General features: G+C 38.9%; 1 protein-coding gene across 1 annotated transcript in view; it reads right to left on the reverse strand.

Annotated features, from left to right (window-relative positions):
* The window catches only part of LOC109413007 (zinc finger protein 1), a 70,567-nt gene extending 55,397 nt beyond the window's left edge, over positions 1-15,170 (reverse strand). The window contains exons 1-2 of the mRNA XM_062845203.1: positions 14,246-15,170; positions 13,702-13,968 (exon numbers count right to left, since the gene is read on the reverse strand). Of these exons, the coding sequence (XP_062701187.1) occupies positions 13,702-13,783 (82 nt within the window). The 5' untranslated portion in view covers positions 13,784-13,968; positions 14,246-15,170. The remainder of the gene's footprint in view (positions 1-13,701; positions 13,969-14,245) is intronic.
* Positions 15,171-18,449: the final 3,279 nt, after the last annotated feature.

The following is an 18,449-nucleotide window of genomic DNA, read 5'->3' on the forward strand; positions in this document are numbered from 1 at the left end:
AAAGTGAGTCATCATTTTCAGTATGAAGTGGTATTTGGCTACTTCAGCTCAAATTACTTGTTTTAAACACCCATTCAACTATTTACAAACTATAAAAGCCGTCAATTTGGGCATTCTATTGAAATAGTTCTGTCAATTTAGGTTCAGATTAAATTTTGGGGATTGTTTTGGAAGGTTCATAAACTGAATTAAACTTTCATTAAGGTGAAACATGAATGAAGTTTCAAAATATGGAAGTCTTTAACAATGTTTGAAAGACACGTGTAAAAAAATGGTAAAATTGAGTGGATATTTGAAGATGAACACGTTACGTAATCAATAAATGATTCATTTCGATTATTTTTATCCATAATATCCTAAAAAGAAAACAAATTATAGAATGTTTTATTGATTTCAACTGTTGCAAGTTACCCCATAGTGGTTGTCGAATATTATTATGATTTTTTACACTACTTAGTCGATAAGTTAATCAAACTTTAATCGTTCAGCTAAGCTTACTATTAGGTACCCTAACTGCAAGCAAGATCATCATACTTATCGCACTTAACATAGGAGAGAGGTAAAGCACGATTTTCATATTTGTTTTTATGGCATAAAATGGACAAACCGTTTTAACAGTGTAGCTGAACAATAAACAAAGAAACCAAACTGATTTTTTCACTATTTAAAATGATCTTTGGTACACATAATTTTGATAACCGAAACGGTGAAGCATACTAGCTTTCAATATTATGAAAAAATAGTTCACATTTAATGTATGTCATAGTTTTGCAAGTTACACCGCTGTTGCAAGTAACCCCGTTTGACGGTAAATAAAAATGACAGGTGGTAGAAAGTGTTTCGCTTCGATTCGCACCTCATTATCAGATGTGAAGTAGTGTAGTGGTAATGCAGAAGACTGTGACTCTCAAGGTCCTGGTATCGAATCTTGGTGTTGCGGGGGTACACTTTTTTATTTTGAAATCAAAACATTGTCAACAGTGAATTGAAGTGCACTTCCAGTAAAACTGAAGAGGCATTGGATGTTCTTTTTCAACTGATATTTAGATGATAATAAACTGTTCGGACAGTAGTGCGAATTCAAGTGCCAATCTGTTCATATCAGAGTGCAGATTTTTTACCGTGTAGGGAGAATGCACGAATATGTGCGCGTGGATATGTTCTGCATACGAAACATCGTATTTCACAACCACAGAGAAAGGTTACTTCGTTGCATAGTAATGTGATGGCGTGAAACATTAACTGAAATATTTTGGTCGACATTCTAAAGCTACATCCATATCAATTTAAAAGCTTTCTGCTCAATCGTACTTTGAACACATGATTCGATTTGGATTGCGAAGAATTAGATCGACTTTTCGAATGAACACCTAGCTACGGTCAAATCATAATTTTTAACCATCCTTTGTACTATAGTGTCACGTAGAAGGTGTGCCGGGAATTGAATTCATTATTATTAAATATTATTATCTTTATAATTATAAAGCCATTCCATAGAAAAACGATATAGTGTATCTCCGATTGTCGTGAAACTTGGTGGGCTTGTAGTTCTTCGGAAATAATTAGACCCGTTTTTTTTTATTTCGACATTAGGGTGGCCAATTTTCATATAGGGTGGTTCAAAAAAATAAAGTTTTTCAAAACTAAAAATTTTCAAAAAATCGTAACTTTTGAACCAGTTGACCGATTTTAAACTTCTTTATTTTTGTCTTCTTTTGTTGTTTGTTATTGAATTGTAGTTTTCAGGAAAAATACGTTAAAGGAGCTAAAATGTAAAGAGTACTATAGAATATGCAAATATATTAGTTTTTTTCACGTTTTCATGGACTCGGGACCAAAGAGGTACCCTGGTTTTATATTTTTATCAGAAAATTCAGGAAATTTGGCGTAACATATCAAAAAATCAGAGATGTATGTTTTTTAGTTTTTGAGATATGATTTTTTGAAAAAAAAGGTCAAATTTTCCCATACAAGACACTTTTTTAAATTTCCTTATAATATTATGTATACCAAAACCACCAGGAATCACTTTAAAAAGCAATACTATGCATAGTTTTATGAGAATTTGCAATTTCAAGCAATTTAAGAGTGACTAGTACTAAAATGTATGACTTTCTATATTCAAAAAATCATATCTCAAAAACAAAACAACATACATTTCTGATTTTTTGATATGTTACGCCAAATTTCCTGAATTTTCTGATAAAAATATAAAACCAGAATACCTCTTTGGTCCCGAGACCACGAAAACGTGAAAAAACTAATATATTTGCATATTTTATGGTACTCTTTACATTTTAGCCCCTTTAATGTATTTTTCCTGAAAACTACAATTCAATAGCTTTCAAACAAACAAAAAAAAAATTAAAATCGGTCAAATGGTTCAATCCTATATTAAAATTGGTCACCCTAATGATGAAATTGAAAAATACGGGTCTAATTATTTCCGAAGAACTACAAGCCCACCAAGTTTGGTTTGGTTTGGTTTGGAGATGCACTATATCGTTTTTCTATGGAATGGCTGTATAATTATACATAAATATAATATTATAATATTATTTGTATTTATAATTGAATTTAGGTTGCGCCCGACATAGACGTAGACTAGACGGAAACAGAATTCGAGGGACAATTATTCAATCTTATTTGTAAATTGTAGTTCTTTCATCATATTGTTTTGCATGATATGGAAGCTAATATAGCCGCACGGGTATTCAGCATGACCATGCTGAGGGTGACGGGTTCGATTCCCGGTCGGTCCAGGATCTTTCGTAAAGGAGATTTCCTTGACTTCCTTGGGCATAGAGTATCTTCGTGCCTGCCACACGATATACGCATGCAAAATGGTCATTGGCAGAGGAAGCTCTCAGTTAAAAACTGTGGAAATGCTCATTGAACACTAAGCTGAGAAGCAGGCTTTGTCCCAGTGAGGACGTTACGCCAAGAAGAGAAGAAGAGGAAGCTAATATATAAATTAGTAATTGATTTCAAATTGGCAATAAGGCATTAGGCGAAGTACAAGAATAAACTCGATCATTATAGGTCGGTGCTTAGCTAGACGAGAATTAAATTAAAACCCTAATAAATAAAATAAAAAAAACTTCAATCTGGCAACGAATACGGTATCGCCGTACAAAACACAAAATGGACGTTTTGTCAGTCGCACACGTGCTAGATACCGTAGACGCACGGCGGCGTCCGTTCACTATCTGTCGTACCTAGACCGACGTCTAATTCTAACCTTCTTATCACCGTTCGCCGTTCAGGAATTGCTATTGGCCACGACACCGTAGTAACCTGCCTTCCCATAAAGCCAGTCTTATCAGCCTCCAGTTTAAAAACAGAGGTCTAGAAAGTAAGCTCCATTCACGGTTCCTACCTAGCTGGCGACGCCTAGACCTGGAGTAGGTACCGGACAGCTATACAGTGTGTCATCCTTATCAGTTATCAGTCGGTGTAGAGTAGACAGAGAGAGTAACCAGGCAGAGCACTGCGCCGAATGACGTCACCCGGTCACAACAGGAAATTCGTGGAACTTTTTACTCTGAATTCCCAATCGTTAGGTGTTGATTGGTGTCCGTCGTAATCAGAACGAACCGAACGTGCTCGGGTTTTGTACTCGCAGTCTACTTGGATTGAGGTGCGCTGCGCGCACGATTCAACGATGGCATGGAAGAAATAACTCACCGCGCGTCGCGTTGATCGTTCGACAAACAAAGCCAACCAATCCGGTCCACTACAATCAAGCAGCAGCACAAAGTGTCTGTTCAGTAGACACTCGACAATAAAAAGTTGTATTTTATTACCTTTCTCGAAGCATGATGCGCGTAGGTATACATACCGCTGTCGTCGTCTAAAATGGCGTTCGTGTATCACGTTGGATCACTGAATAGGTAGCTACGGTAATTGAGGCACCTCTGTTATTGGTGGGTGCAGACAGAGCTAAAATTTTCATTGAAAACAATAAGCACGATTTCGAAAATCCTACATTGAAAGATCAAGTGTGAGTAAGCTCACGATCAGAAAAAAATTGATCACAGTGACCAATTAGATACCAAGTTATTTGATCCATCACTCAATAATGTTGAATTATCTTCATTTTACTAAAAGTTTAACATTTAACAAAGTCTTACTCGATGGACTTCCCATGTGAAACGCGTTTACAGTTGATCAGCACAAGGGTAAACTGTTAATTTAAAACAACTGTAACATGGAACGAGCTCACCCATTTATATCCTTGCGCGTCTATATGAGTCACGTCAACAGCTTAATGACGAATACCAAGCATTCGACAAATGGCACGTCATTGATGTACCAACAGTGCAATTTATTAGGCGCCTATCTACGTAATGTAATATCATTTACGTACAACCGTTCGTAACTAGCTCACCGGAGAGCTGCCCTGTTCTCAGCGCTCATTCCAATTCACCTCATTTGAATTGGAAGGTTTATTTTTATTCCTCGTCGTTTTGGGAAATAAAAGCCAAAGGGGGAATTGATTGCGGCCTTAGACGGTGACGCGCGTGCCTTTCAAATTTCCATCAATATGCAGGAGGGAGAGCATTTAAATCCGATGTACCAGTCAGTACAGGCAGTAAGGTATGTGCGTTGTGCAAGTGGCACACACCTTGCCGTTACATGGCATTGTCCAGGCATAGTTGGATTTAAAATCCCTCCTCGATACAGCCATAGAGACGAATGTATTTAAATCAGCTGCGGAGGGTGTCGCCGTGTCGGCTTCATTCGGAACAAAGGTACGCGGCCGACTTCGTAGTGGGATTAGAATAGAACTTTAATGAATTTTTCTTCATGGTCCAGTGCAACGTTGCCGGAGTTAATTTGATGCTTGTGTGTCAGATAAAACGACTAGGATGGGGTTTGGCCATTTCAAGTGCTGTTTGAAACGATTGAAGACTTGGCAGCACGATTGAATTCTTGAGAGATTTCATTTCAAAAATTCCTTTATCACACCTTATTGAAACGAAACCATTCAGAAATCACTCAAAATGGTCTCCATCCTAGAGATGTATTGTTGCGCCACCAGAGTCATAAATCGTTCTAAACGGACGCACATTAGCGATACCTCCACAGTCCACATACATGTGCGGTAGCTGGTGAGTGCTGGCTGGCTGGCCGCGGGCCAAGCTCCTCCCACAAATGCTTGAAAACCGGTTTTCATCGCGAAGGTTAGCTCGACACCTACCCACATCAAAACACATTCACCAACTTCATACTGTACGGTGTGGTGATGGCGCAACACCTACAACAACAACACCAATAGCTTCGGCTTTTTACCTGGCACAACGACGATATAATACGCGCAGCGATGATGGTTGTTGCTGGCATTACCGTCCGACCGCCGCCGTCGTGTTCAACCCAATTAAATAGCTACTTCCTCAATTGATATCTATAGCGTACTAAACAGCCAGACGGTGTGCTTGCTGCTGACTATTGACTATAGCTGATGATATACTCGAACATGGTCAACGAGAGTTGAACGATGGGGATTTACCTAGTTTAAATTTGTTGGTACGGAGAATTGGAGCATTTGAGCATGACTAAAGAATTCCAATCAGATGAGTGGTTTCCAGAAATTATTAAATGACTTTTCGAATACTTTCGGTTTATCCGCAAATTCAGAAAGTTTAGTGTTCCTCAGCAGAAAAGTTAACAAGTTGACAAACAAAAATGGAACTTTTTTTCAGAAGTATTTTTTATTTGAATGCCAATAAATACTGAAAGTAGAGATCGTAGCAGGCCGTGCGCGCGAACGGCTGCATTTTCGAAACTGTCACGAGTTTTGTTTGGGGCTGTTCATAAACCACGTAGACCAAAATTTGGCCATCTCAGACCCCCCTCCCCCCTCGTAGACTTTTGTCCATACAAAAATCTTGAAATTTGTATGGAGCGTAGACTTTGGTCAGACCCCCCCCCCCTCCCCCCAAAAAGTCTACGTGGTTTATGAACGGCCCCTTTGCTCAGCGTTGTTTTGATTATGGCCGGCCGAATTGAGAAACGGCTGGTGTTGCAAATTTTGCTTCGGAAACTGCTTGCTCCGGATAGTTCGTGATTGTTATGAGAGTTTGTCGTACTCCCATCGGGGTGTCGGAATTCGTCTTCATTTTCGCGTGTAATTTTTGGTGATATTGCTGGTGGATGTCCGGGACACGCAAATGGAAGCCAACAATTTCGTCTCGAGAGTACTGGAGTTCGTATAAATGTTTCTGGACATCGTTGTGGTGCCTAAATGTTGACCAAACGTATTCTTTGGACTTAACGCTTCCACTAACAATACCCAAATTCCCGTGTACCTAGGCCTGAGAGGATGTAGAGGTATCAGCATACCTTTCTTAGGCGTCCAACTAAACTTCCTTTACTATCCCTCAGCTGACACAAGGGCGTGGTCTGGTGGATGATTGCGTCAATCTTTTCTTGGAGTCAGTGATTAGCCCCAAATCTCTGTGCTCTGTGGCAATACACTTAATAGCGGTCTGGCACTGACTGTACCACCTATGAATTTGTGCGACTTACTTAAAACCACTATCAGCAGTGGAAGTGTTTCCCTACTGGCTCACACATATGCACCTCCGTAACCGCACGCGAACAGTCTTCTTTGTGTTCTTCTCGCTTTAATCAATCATTGATGATGACTTCCAAAGTTAAGGCTTTACGGGGGCGTCATCAGAATCAGCAATCAGTGCTCTCAAACATTGAAGATGCAAATCTCGAGTTCAACTGCATCCAATGGGCTGGAAAATTGATAGTTTATATGCTTATGGCTAGTTTCCACTTCGTACGTACTGTTTTTACACAGATAGGACAAGTAATGGTCAAGTAATGATTCCGCTTCAAAATTACTTGTGCAGTTCGCAGATGGCAAGTAAGGAAAAAAGTGTAACACTCGTAACGCCTCCCGTGCGAATCAAATGGAGCTGTCACTTTTCCTTGCGGAAAAATTGTTCGCGCTATTATTCCGTAAGGAAAAGTAACGTTTCTCCCCATACCGAAGCAGTTGTCAAAATTACTTGCGGAAAAAGGTGGAATTTTACTTGAGCGCTCTACTTGGCAACAAGAAACTAAGCTTTACATGTGATGAACAATCGACTATGTTTTCAGTTAGATCAGTCCACTGGATCTGGAGATTTGCATCATCAAAGTTTAGAGGGTAATAATGAAGAAAGAAACGGAAGATGGCAAAATTAACACGGTGTCCCGTAATACTTTAACTCAATTCTTCGAAACCGAAGAACAATTCTAAGAATGATTCGTTACAATCGTTTGACATTTGTCGTCACTTAACTTGTTTCGTTTCATGCTACGAAGCCTTATGTACTATCTAGGAATAAAAAACGGTACATTTACGTTTGATGTGCTTCTTTAGTGAACAAAAACGATTATCTATATAAATAAAAATGGAATGGTGTTTGTATGTCACGAATAGGCTCGGGAACGGGGCAACGGGTGTACTTCATTCTTTCACTGTTCCATTCGGGCAGGGCTCCGACGTGTTCGTACGAAAAAATAATTGGAAAAAGTATACGGGAAGGCAAGAAATACGGGAAAATCTGAAATTGCGTTTTGAGTGGCACTTTTCTATGGACTTGGATGTCAAAAACACAGGAAGCAGGAAGTACGACGTTTGCCGGGACAGCTAGTATGAAATATATACGTACATTTTGTGCGTTGTATGAAAAACACAGTTATGGCGACTACTTTTTTAGGTCTTGTATAATATGATGGTCGAAATTCAATCGCAGTACAAATACCACGTGTAGTCGTAGCAGTCATCACATCGCCCGGCCATGTGGTGACCCTATTTCATCAAATATCAAAGCACTATGATGGAAAATTTGAAAACCAAGTCTGTTTCCTTAGGCGACTGTGTATCTTTGACTGCGGCTAAAAGTAGTCGCCAAAGTAGATTTTATTTTGATTCGTATAATATTTTACGAAGGAATATCTTCAGTGCGGACATATATGTACCTATCTTACCTAAAAACAAATTTGCATATTTTCGGAAATTTGTTCAAATTGAGTAGCTACTTTAAACTTTTGTTAATTTTAAGAATAAGTTACGAACAGCCAGGCCACCATTAAACTTTCCGTTGAATACTTCAATACATAACACCCCCCTAACGATCAACTACCAAATCGGTACTCACACTGTGCGGCTCTTAACCCTGAGAAGTCAGCATGACCGGGCAAGTAAGATAAACGAACCTTTGACCGTTGCATTGAATTCCTCGCCTTGGAGAAGACTTCAACCGGTAGCAGGCGTCTTCCCACTTAGGCGCAATCGAGCTTCAAGCTTCTTGATAATTAGGGCCTCTGGCCCTTGCTACGCGTCCTTTTCAGAGGACTTACGGTCTTTTACGTTTAGGCGCGGCCTGAGGGCGCGGCAACCTTTCCCAGTTCCGCGGGCCGAGTCGAGTGCTGAACGGAGACCTTAACGTTGAACAATTCGTCATTGAAATCATCGTCATCATCAAACGTTTGAAAGCAGTTTTTTCATTCAAAACAAAATATTTTGGCATGAAAATGTATTCACTTCATTCCACATGAGAAATGGTATACAGTGAATATATTTTCTTAGTCATTGTTTTGATTTACTGCGAAAAAACTGTTTTTCGTTTTCCGAAAAATGATGACAGATGCTTGAGCCTTAAACTCCAACATTAAGAGGTCATTCCAGTTAATCCACTGCACTTTACAAACACGTCTAAGCGCACGGATACCTGATATTAGAATCCAGCCAATATTCCACAATCGAAGATGGCCACGCTCATGAAGTTTCGTTTCCCTCTCATCCTATTTTTCCAAACACAATTTTAGTGCGAATTCTCCCTAATCCCTTCCCCCGTGTTTACATAAATTGTACTTATTACCATGCATGGCCATGGCCATCTAGATAACTCGGACCCGGGCAGACGTCAATCGGGTAAAACAGCGGATTGGTACATATTGAGCAAGCCTTTTTTTTGCGAGTTTTTGTTAGAGAGAGAATACTCTTACCATGCAAAAGAACCGGAGTGGGAGCCTTTCAATCGACTTAGAATGCATGTTTACTTTGAATGTTGGCAAGATAATTGACCTTAAAATTATGAATTTAAATAACTCAACATATGTATAGATGGATAGATTGGGAACAGATCCACATCTCAGGTTTTGAGATTTGAACTCACGGCTCTTATATGCTAGACAAGTGCTGTACCAACTAAGCTACCGAGCCAATTAATGACACGGCATTTTATGCTACCATCTACCCCCGTTGGTTTGACCGCATCTAATCTGAGCACTTTTTAATTTGTCCCCCGCTAATCTGCACATCGTTCAAACTAAAAATGGCTCAAACGTCATTATGCTCATGGAACGTGATGAAACGGAATGCAGAATCCAAACAAAACAGCAAAGAGGGTTGCCCTCAGTGTATTTTTCCATGTCCACTGGGTTACTAGAAGTTCAAATAAAAAAAATGAACCCCGTTGACTTGCATGAGGTGCTGTTCAAACCAACGGGAGTAGACGGTATAAGGTAATTCAAATCTTTCCGATCTATATCATCTTTCCCTAAACCGCAAATATAACCATCTATGTTGTGCATTCACTGTGGTGTATAGCATTACACCAATCAAAGAAGCTTTGAAAATGTTTGACAGTTCTCAAGTCACTTGACAGATCACACAAGTAAGATAAAGACAAAAAATATCTTCTACTTTACGGACTTTGTTGACGTCCTTTTTTCGCTCATGTGTCATCTGTCATGTAACCTGAGAACTGTCAAACATTTTTCAGATTAGGTTAAAGTGACCAAGTGTATTTTGCACTGATGCGGGACACAGTTTACATAACACAAATTGTAAGTTTTTCAATTATTCAGTGACCCAATTTAACAAAAAAAAAAAAACTTTTCAATATCAAAATACAGGTTGCAGACGTAACAAATAGAATAGTAAAAATAGTTGTTGAATTTAGCTGAACTTTTTATGACTTTGGTATGTTTATCAAATATAGATAATGCAAAACAAAGCCTCGAATTTAAAAAATAATAATAATGCAAGACAACGAATATATTTGATACAATAAGTTTTAAATTTAAAGTATCCAAAAAATTAACACAAAGATATTAAAAAATGGTGCCCCTGCATTACCCGAGCAGGAAAGATTAACTGGCACATAACTAAAACATATCAATGTCAGGTATCTACCAAGACGAGGTATAGTCGGTTACCCAGGTATTGAAAAAAAAACTTATTTTGGTATTTTCTAGGTATTGATTAAATACCTCGACAAGTTATTGATTTGGCTTTGAGGACTGCTTCAGGTATTATTCAATAATGGAAAAATCACTATTTCTATGAAAAAATCGCCGATTGTTATTTAGGACTTGCCAGACCTGATGTCATTATTCACATGTTATGCACAGAATACACACCAGTTATTATTTTCGATATTTTACCTCTAATGCCGGGCTTCCTAATTAGGGTTTTAGGCATTCAGTTTTCCATACCTGAGTTTGGTATTTTTCAGCTATTTACTCCTGCTCGGGTATTTATAAGGATGTTTTCAAATGTTAGTTAGAAAGTGTACAATCAAAATTCTTCTGAAGATCTTTTTTGGTATAATTTTAGAGATCCTCGTGAATATATATCTGTTTTTATGTATCCTGAAATTCATCTCTAAATGCCGAAATATTTTCTCATGAAAAAATTCAAATCAAAAATTTTTTGGAAAAACTGTAACTTTTATAGACATTTCTTGATCATTTCTAAAAATCCCCTGGAAAATTGTTGATGGGAATCCTGGAGAAACCCCAAATCCCTACAAAGTGAAAACTTTTGAAAAAATCTTCGGGATTCTTTTCAGGCATTTCTATATGAATAGCTGGAGGAGTTCTCGAGGAAACCCTTAAAAAATCCTGTGGGAATTTTAAACCACTTTGCTGAAAAAAATCTTAAGGAAGGTAGCAAAGAAATATTGAAAAAAAAAAATCAACCATGTCCTACGAAAATTTTCCCTGAGAGGCTACTAAGGTATTTTTTCGGTATTTTGCTGGAAGATTCATATCTAACGCAATGGCGCTTTGTTCATTGGAACTTTTCAGGCATTACTCAAAAATTTCTCAAAATAATCTTTTAAGAATTCATTCAGATTATCCAACTAAAATTCATGCTCGCTTAAAAAGTTCTACTATTTTTGTCATAAATCCAGCAGCCTTTGACTTCTCATGGGATTTTATCTGATGGACTGAGTAGTACAGATCACTCAAAGAACGCCCTGTGGATTGCTGTTGGGTGGGTGTATGCATTGATACTCTGGGAATACTTTGAGGAATTTTTTTTTAAAAAGGCGAACGAAAGTTCTGGCAGAACGTCTTCAAATTCATTTTCAGCAAGTTTACACGAATCAAGCAAAATACGTGAAAAATTAGCATTATGTTAAAATTCATAAAAAGATGAAGCAAAATGAGGCACGTTGATTTAAAAGTTTAGTTTTTTTCATGTTTGCTTTAAGGAAGAACAGAAGCAGTCAAGAAAAAAAAAATTTAGCAATTGTTGAAATCCGGGATATTTCCGGGACACTTTCCTATGCGGAACGATTTGCTTGAATCCGGGACTGTCCCGCACAATCCGGGACGTCTGGTCACTTTAGGTTAGGTTTTGTCTCGGGTTTTGTGATGTAATAAAGAATTGATCGGACATATGCCGATTTTCATATAAAATGGTCAAGTTTGAGATGCTGTAACTGTAGCTATGGTTCCAGTCTAGTAAGGATGTTAAGATTTTTTTTTAATTTCTTTGGGTTCGTGAATTTTAACTTCGGCTGATTCTTCACACAATTACTTGTTTGTTATTTATTTGTTTGTTATTAACTATCAACAGGCTAACTCACGCCCTTATAATATTGGATCTACATAAAATCAATATAAAATTATTCCTAATTACTGCCCTCGACATGTGAAAGTCGAAACCATCAGCAACCCTAATAAATTAACTCAAGAATAATGGTTGTGCTGTAAAGATTTCTCATACAACTTTCTCATACAACTGTGACACCGAAAACTGTGAAATAAGTCGTATAACGCTTAACTGGGTAGTAGATTTGGTTTCAGGTGGGGTGTTATATCATATAGGCTATTCTATAAATCACGCTTATTCTTTAAATAGCAAAAAGTTGGAACTAAACATGCATTACTGGAGATCGAAAACGGTATGTGTCAAACAATTGTAACATTTCATTTTAAATTTTTGAACTTCAGAGCATAAAATTGAAATGAAAATGTCACTTTGTTTAGCTTCCTTTGACGTCATGATTCTTCTAGCTTAGAGGGTAGTCTTTATCATAAATGACATGATTCTGGCACATATTGCATCGATTTATCGATAACCGAACATTAGATGTGACGGTCAAAAACACTATTTTGAACATGTATATTTGTTTTCAACGAATAATAACTATTTTACAAATTTAGTGTGGGTCGAATATGGAGGATTTTTTTTACTATGCTCTTATGTCTCGTCTCGATAATAAAATGACGTCAACAACATCGATAAAGTGACGTCAACAACATTGCTTGCGTATGAACCAGAATTAAACGAACAGGAAGAAAGATTTAGTTTGTGGTGACTGTAAAAAGATAACACAATAATTTGGTTGCGTTGTTTCCGTTACTAAATTAAGAAAAAACTTAAGCTTAAGTGATTTATTTATAGTTTTGTAAACATTTGGCTCAGGAAATGTAATTTGAAAGCAAGATTAGTGAACAAACAGTGACAACAGAAATATTGAAAAAAAAAAAATGAGAGAATAAATGATTCAAGCGCTCGAAAAGCAATAGGCCAACGTTGTATCCACTATTATGCCAATTTTTGTACTTTAGACCAACGTTGCTTACCATGGCAGTTCTTGAATATTCACGTTAGTTGACTATAATTGATGCATTACCTAATTCGCGTGATATGATCAACATATTATTTCTAGTGCTATTAACTCACGGGTTATGGTTAAAATAGTCAAGGCGACTAGCATATTAGGCCAAGGTATGGAGCACACTTATACATCTTTTCCGGACAAAGATTAAGTCGCAGTTTCGTAATTGATTTTCACTCACTAAACTTATTTGAGCGAAGTACAGTCCAGGTAGAATTCCAAAAGGATTTCTGATAAAATTCCGAGAAGAACTATCGTAGAGCTTCGAGCGGTATTTTGTTAGAACTTAAAGTGTAATTCATGGAGAATTGTAGGACATTCAAAGTATTTTTGCATTTGCAAGTTAACTTTTTGTTAAGGCAGTCACATTTTCCGACTCTACCTACACAGTTTGGTACGATGTGCTAATTAGGTATAAATCATAATAGAATCTACAGTAGAATCGTTACTTCAAGAGATTGCCGTACATCCATATCATGGGAAGCATTTTAGTGATGGTTCAAAGTGTCACAAGAAGTCTCCTGTATTTGCTTGTTGCATTGCATTTCATTCCACTCAATAACTTCACAAATTTCGACTTCCGAAGTAAACAACCCAAGTTGCAGAACTAGCTGGATAGCAGTTTCTTAAGCTAAAGTTTGCTTAAGAGTGATTTGTTTCACTTCTGTTCAGCAAAAGTGTTTGTTAGGAACTTCCTTCTAAACAAGAGTTACAAATCAACGACCCTCTTAAGATTATAGTTGAAATCGTATAAAGAAAATCAAAGAATACATACACTGCAGCGCGAACGTGGCGGATGACGGCATGACAACACTGTCTTCTTGTCCGAAACGTGGCGGCACCAGACAAGACAACATTGGTAACCGGTGCGGGATTCGCTGCTCCCGCCGCCAGAACGTTTTCCAGGATCAATCACTTTCTTCTCTTGGCTTTTCCTTTGCTGTTGCTGGAATCGTTGATAGTTGCTTGCACTTTGCTCTGATTCACTACCGTGCTGCTACACTTGCGGAACTGAACGAACTGTTGTTGTTTCAAGCATGAACTATAGTAGGAAAACAAAAACTTTAAACTTCAACCGATGAATCACCAATGACACTGCTTCGTTGTCTTCTCCGGAAATCAATCCATTGCGATTAGTAATTGGAACTTTCTTCGCCTATCTAACTATATCAGTGTTTAGGACATCCATTCAGATCAGACTCCATCTTCCTGTGCGGTGGTTTTGAAACACGCATTCACTTTTTTCAGTAACTTGTCTCTTCCGCGCTTAGGAACCAGAGTAAACAAGATCAATCACACTTTCTACGGCCAAGGATTACCTTTGTGGGCGTATTTCGGGCCGTTGTTTTCGTTGTTGTTGTTGTTATTGCACTACTGAACAGGCTTTTGTCATTAGCGAGCGAACGCGCTTCGCGTTGTCATCAGGCAGCGGTCTTCCACCTTGATTTTACTCCAAAACAACTAGGTAGAAAACACAGAACTGCTTGCTTGACACTCTGCTGCTGGTACGCACTTGGTCGTTGTTTCTGCGGCGGGCACTACTTTGTATATTCCTTTGTGTATCTCGGTCACCGTGGTCGATCACCAGCCGCCCGATCGAGGCAGGTGCGCACACTGCACGGTTCTTTGTGTTTCCGCGGATCACCCAAGACTAGAACAATACAGTTTCCTTGAACGCGCGCCGCGAACCCTTCCACTGCACTGTTCTTCAACGCAACGGCCACGCGAATACCGGAAACGATTGAACGCGCGGAGATGCAAGGTGCAACGCGGCCCAGCCTGATTAGCGAATTCGGCTTATCACACGCACACGGGGGTCTTTAGCACACGCCGCCAGGGGTGCACTCTTCGTCGCGGTCGTGTCTTCTTCTTCTACTTTGCCTGTATGTACAACTCACTCACGGGACACTCTACACCTCTAGTATAATTTGTATATGCGTTCTGTGGAGGGCTCATAATCTCGTGTTTACGCTGCGACGTTTCAGTCGCTACTAAATTGTATGTACGAGAAGGTACAACACACCGCACCAACGCCACAGCCAGCCAGCCAGCCAGCAGCACATATCTCACACGACGACGAACCGTTTCAGTTCAAATCGCCTCGTCGTTGCCTCCCCCTACTTGCACCAAACTCCTGGCAAAAGTCTCTTCTTCATCACCCGCTCTCTCATCGACCGATGACACACCGAGGAGCGACCGAAGCGAGGACCGACCAGATTGTGTGTACACCACTAGTCTACCGTTACGCCGCCACCGCCGCTGTTGTGTGAATGTATGCATGGAAAGAGAATCGCACCGGTGTGCCCGCAAGTCAGGCACCCTCATCTTTTGTACTTCGGTCTGCTGCTGCTGCTGCTAGCTTATCCCTCGAGTTTACACACAAGAAGGAAAAGTAATTTACCAGATGATGCTCCTGGCTGCTGGTCGTCATTGTACAATCGTCACTCAATCGCGGGGAACTCAACGCGAGCGCCACACACTCATCGTTCATCCGAATGCATCCAGCTCAGGCAGGTGTTCATTTACCGTTCGTTTTCCCCTACGCAGTCACTTCTTCGCAATCGCACTCGCACACAACCACACGCACGCTCGTGGTCCACTGTCGTCGGCGCATGTGTTCGACACAGCGAAACCCTTCTACGATTACTACGCGCGCGGATTCCTCCGGCGGCTAGCCGGGGGTGAACTTTCATTCATCAATTCTGGTTCGCGTGGCACACGGTCTACTAACACCACCACACGCGCCGGAAAGCTCAACCGTTCCGTTGTGTGCGATTCCTTCGTCTCCTATACACTTGTGATGTCGACGGCATCGCCGTCGCCTTGCAAGGAAGGTGGAGTTTCCTCAAGTCGGTGGTGGTGCTTGATTTCCCCTTTCTTTTTTTCTCGTGTTCGATGTTCGTACACACTTTACAGGTGGATTTCGTATACGGACACACAAGCGTCTGGATGGGGAGGAGAAGTTGCGCATTTTGTTGGGCGCTAATCTTCTTTGGGTTTCACAGGCAAAGGTGCTGCACACGTGTGTGCAGTTTGCTTTTGTTCTTCTTTCTTTCATGGAAGGTGGTTGGAGATGGGCTTAGGCAGTATGCGTGGGATTAGGGTTTTTCTTTAAGAGTCAGGGGAATTGCCAAGAATGAAGTTGGTGTTCTTCATTTTGTGCGTTGGATCCATCGCTTTGTTGGATAAGCGAAAGCTTTTCTCCGGGTCTTTTATTTCGCTTTTACGAGGGAGCTTTTATTAGAATAGCTTTCGATAGTTGAAGGCAAGGTTGTAGGTTTGCATTATGATATATTATGATTATGATGATTCATTTCATTATTTTTTTTTTAAACGTCAAGTTCTTGTTCTGTAGGTGTTAGTTAAATTTGAATTTCTTTTATTGACATACAGACTTTCGTAAAACGTGCATTCATGATTTGAGTTATAATTAGTCGAGCGCCTTACATCCCAAGCAACAATTCGAAGTAGGTAATGTACATATAGTTTTGGTAAAATTCTTAGAATCACCATAAAATTAAAACGATTTTACGTATTTGAAGTTTGTGATGGTTTTGAAATCCTTCTCGAATTTATTTAACCCTTTATAAGGCAGAGGCAACTATATTGCCACCTTATACACATATTTTTTTCTGTTCGATTAGAAAATTTTTACAATATCTGTTTTAACTGATCGACACATTAGGCCTTTGTGAGCACTCATGATTTTTTTGAGCCATAACAAATATGAATGGGCTTTTTTAGAACAAAATGTCTCTCCAAAAACCGCCATTTTTGTGTGCATAAAGGTTTATAAGCTCGAACTTCTGTTGTGGTGAGCGAATTGAAAATCGAATGATGGGGAATGAAAGGCCTATGTTTGTGGACAAAATTTCAACTTGATTGCTTCATTACTTTTGGAAACTCGGCCTTTTGAAAAAAATGTACAATAATAAATGGGCATGAACTAAAATTACCATATCGTCCAAAATAATTGACCAATCGAGTTCAAATTCACACAAAAAACAATAACCTGTCAAAAAATCAGCATGATTGATAAACGCATCACAAAATAACAACATATTAAACTTTGTTGACAAAAAGTTGAAATTTAGACCAATTTTTTTCATACAAAATCGACCATCGAATTTTTTGAAAATAAAAACGTTTTTGTTCATTACACCACACGTACTTTATATTATAATGTAGAACGAGTGGATTCCTGCCTGGTTCTCTCGGCCTTATAAAGGGTTAACATAAACATGTTGGTTGGGTGGGATAGGATGGGGCCAAAACTGAGTTGGAGTCTAGGTAAATTGTAATTCTTCGTTGTAAGTGCATTGTACATACCTGTGCACAGTGGTTCGAGAGTAACCAAAACTTCAAATATGAAAATGCTTTTCACGTAATATTTTTCAATCTTCTTAGAAATGCAAAATTTGAGATGGATACATGTACAGGTATTCTTCGATATAACGTACCCTCGATATAGCGTACCCTCGATATAGCGAATTCGATATAACGTACATTTTGCTTCTATATAACGTACAACATTGAAAATTTTTATTTTTCCCAGGAATAATTCTCAGGTAAACTACGAAATCACTCAATTCAATGCTGTGTTGCAGCATTAGCCTTGTTACCCAAATTAGCGCAATTTGGGAAAAAATAGTGTACGTTACATCGAAGCACTAAAAACGATTTTTTTTTCGTGAAATCTCATGTTTTGCATTACTCCAAGCATTACTCGTTTTGTAAATTTGACCGAAATCATTATTTGGGGTTTATATCTCGTCAAATACATCCACGCTAGCATAAAAAATATTAAATTTTTCTTTGCTTCGATATAACGTACACTTCGATATAACGTACAAAGAGAAAACTTTTTTGTACGTTATATCGAAGAGTACCTGTACCATTGTTTTTTTCAGCCTCTCGAACAGTGATGAAATAGTTGTAACAAGTTGAGGCTCACTGTAGGATCTAACACTACGCATAGAAATGGAGATTGTAAAGATGATAGTAGGCATAGACACGATGAGGCAGTTACGCTGGGTGGATGACAGGAGGAGGAACAATAATAAACACGGAGTGCGAGTTCATGAATATTATCGAAACTTTAGTTATTCCTAATTCATACGAACTACGAATACCTCGTACTCTACAAATGGCGACGAGGATAAATAGTGAAAGACGTAGAAATCAAAGTGAAAATTTCATTCCCCTGCGCTGTCTGCGCCATAGTGTTGTTCGAAGATGAGTGACGATGCCAGACAGTGTGTTAACTTTCAAATCTGGTTCAGAAGCAATTATGAATGCAAGTGCACTTTATGTTTTCGATGTTTAGACTGAGTAATGATTGACTCCAAAGTGAAAGCAATGTATTAATGGAGGTAGGTGTATAGTTGGTATATGAGAACAAATGTTAACGGGGCAACGGGATCAGCAACAAATTCAAATCTGTAGTGTGCAGTCGTAACTGGAAAAGTGTGCTGATAGTGATTTTTTACATACTTGATATTGTAATATTTAAAGTAATTGAAA

The sequence above is a fragment of the Aedes albopictus genome, chromosome 1 (genome assembly GCF_035046485.1).
Source record: "Aedes albopictus strain Foshan chromosome 1, AalbF5, whole genome shotgun sequence".
NCBI classification, from domain to species: domain Eukaryota; kingdom Metazoa; phylum Arthropoda; class Insecta; order Diptera; family Culicidae; genus Aedes; species Aedes albopictus.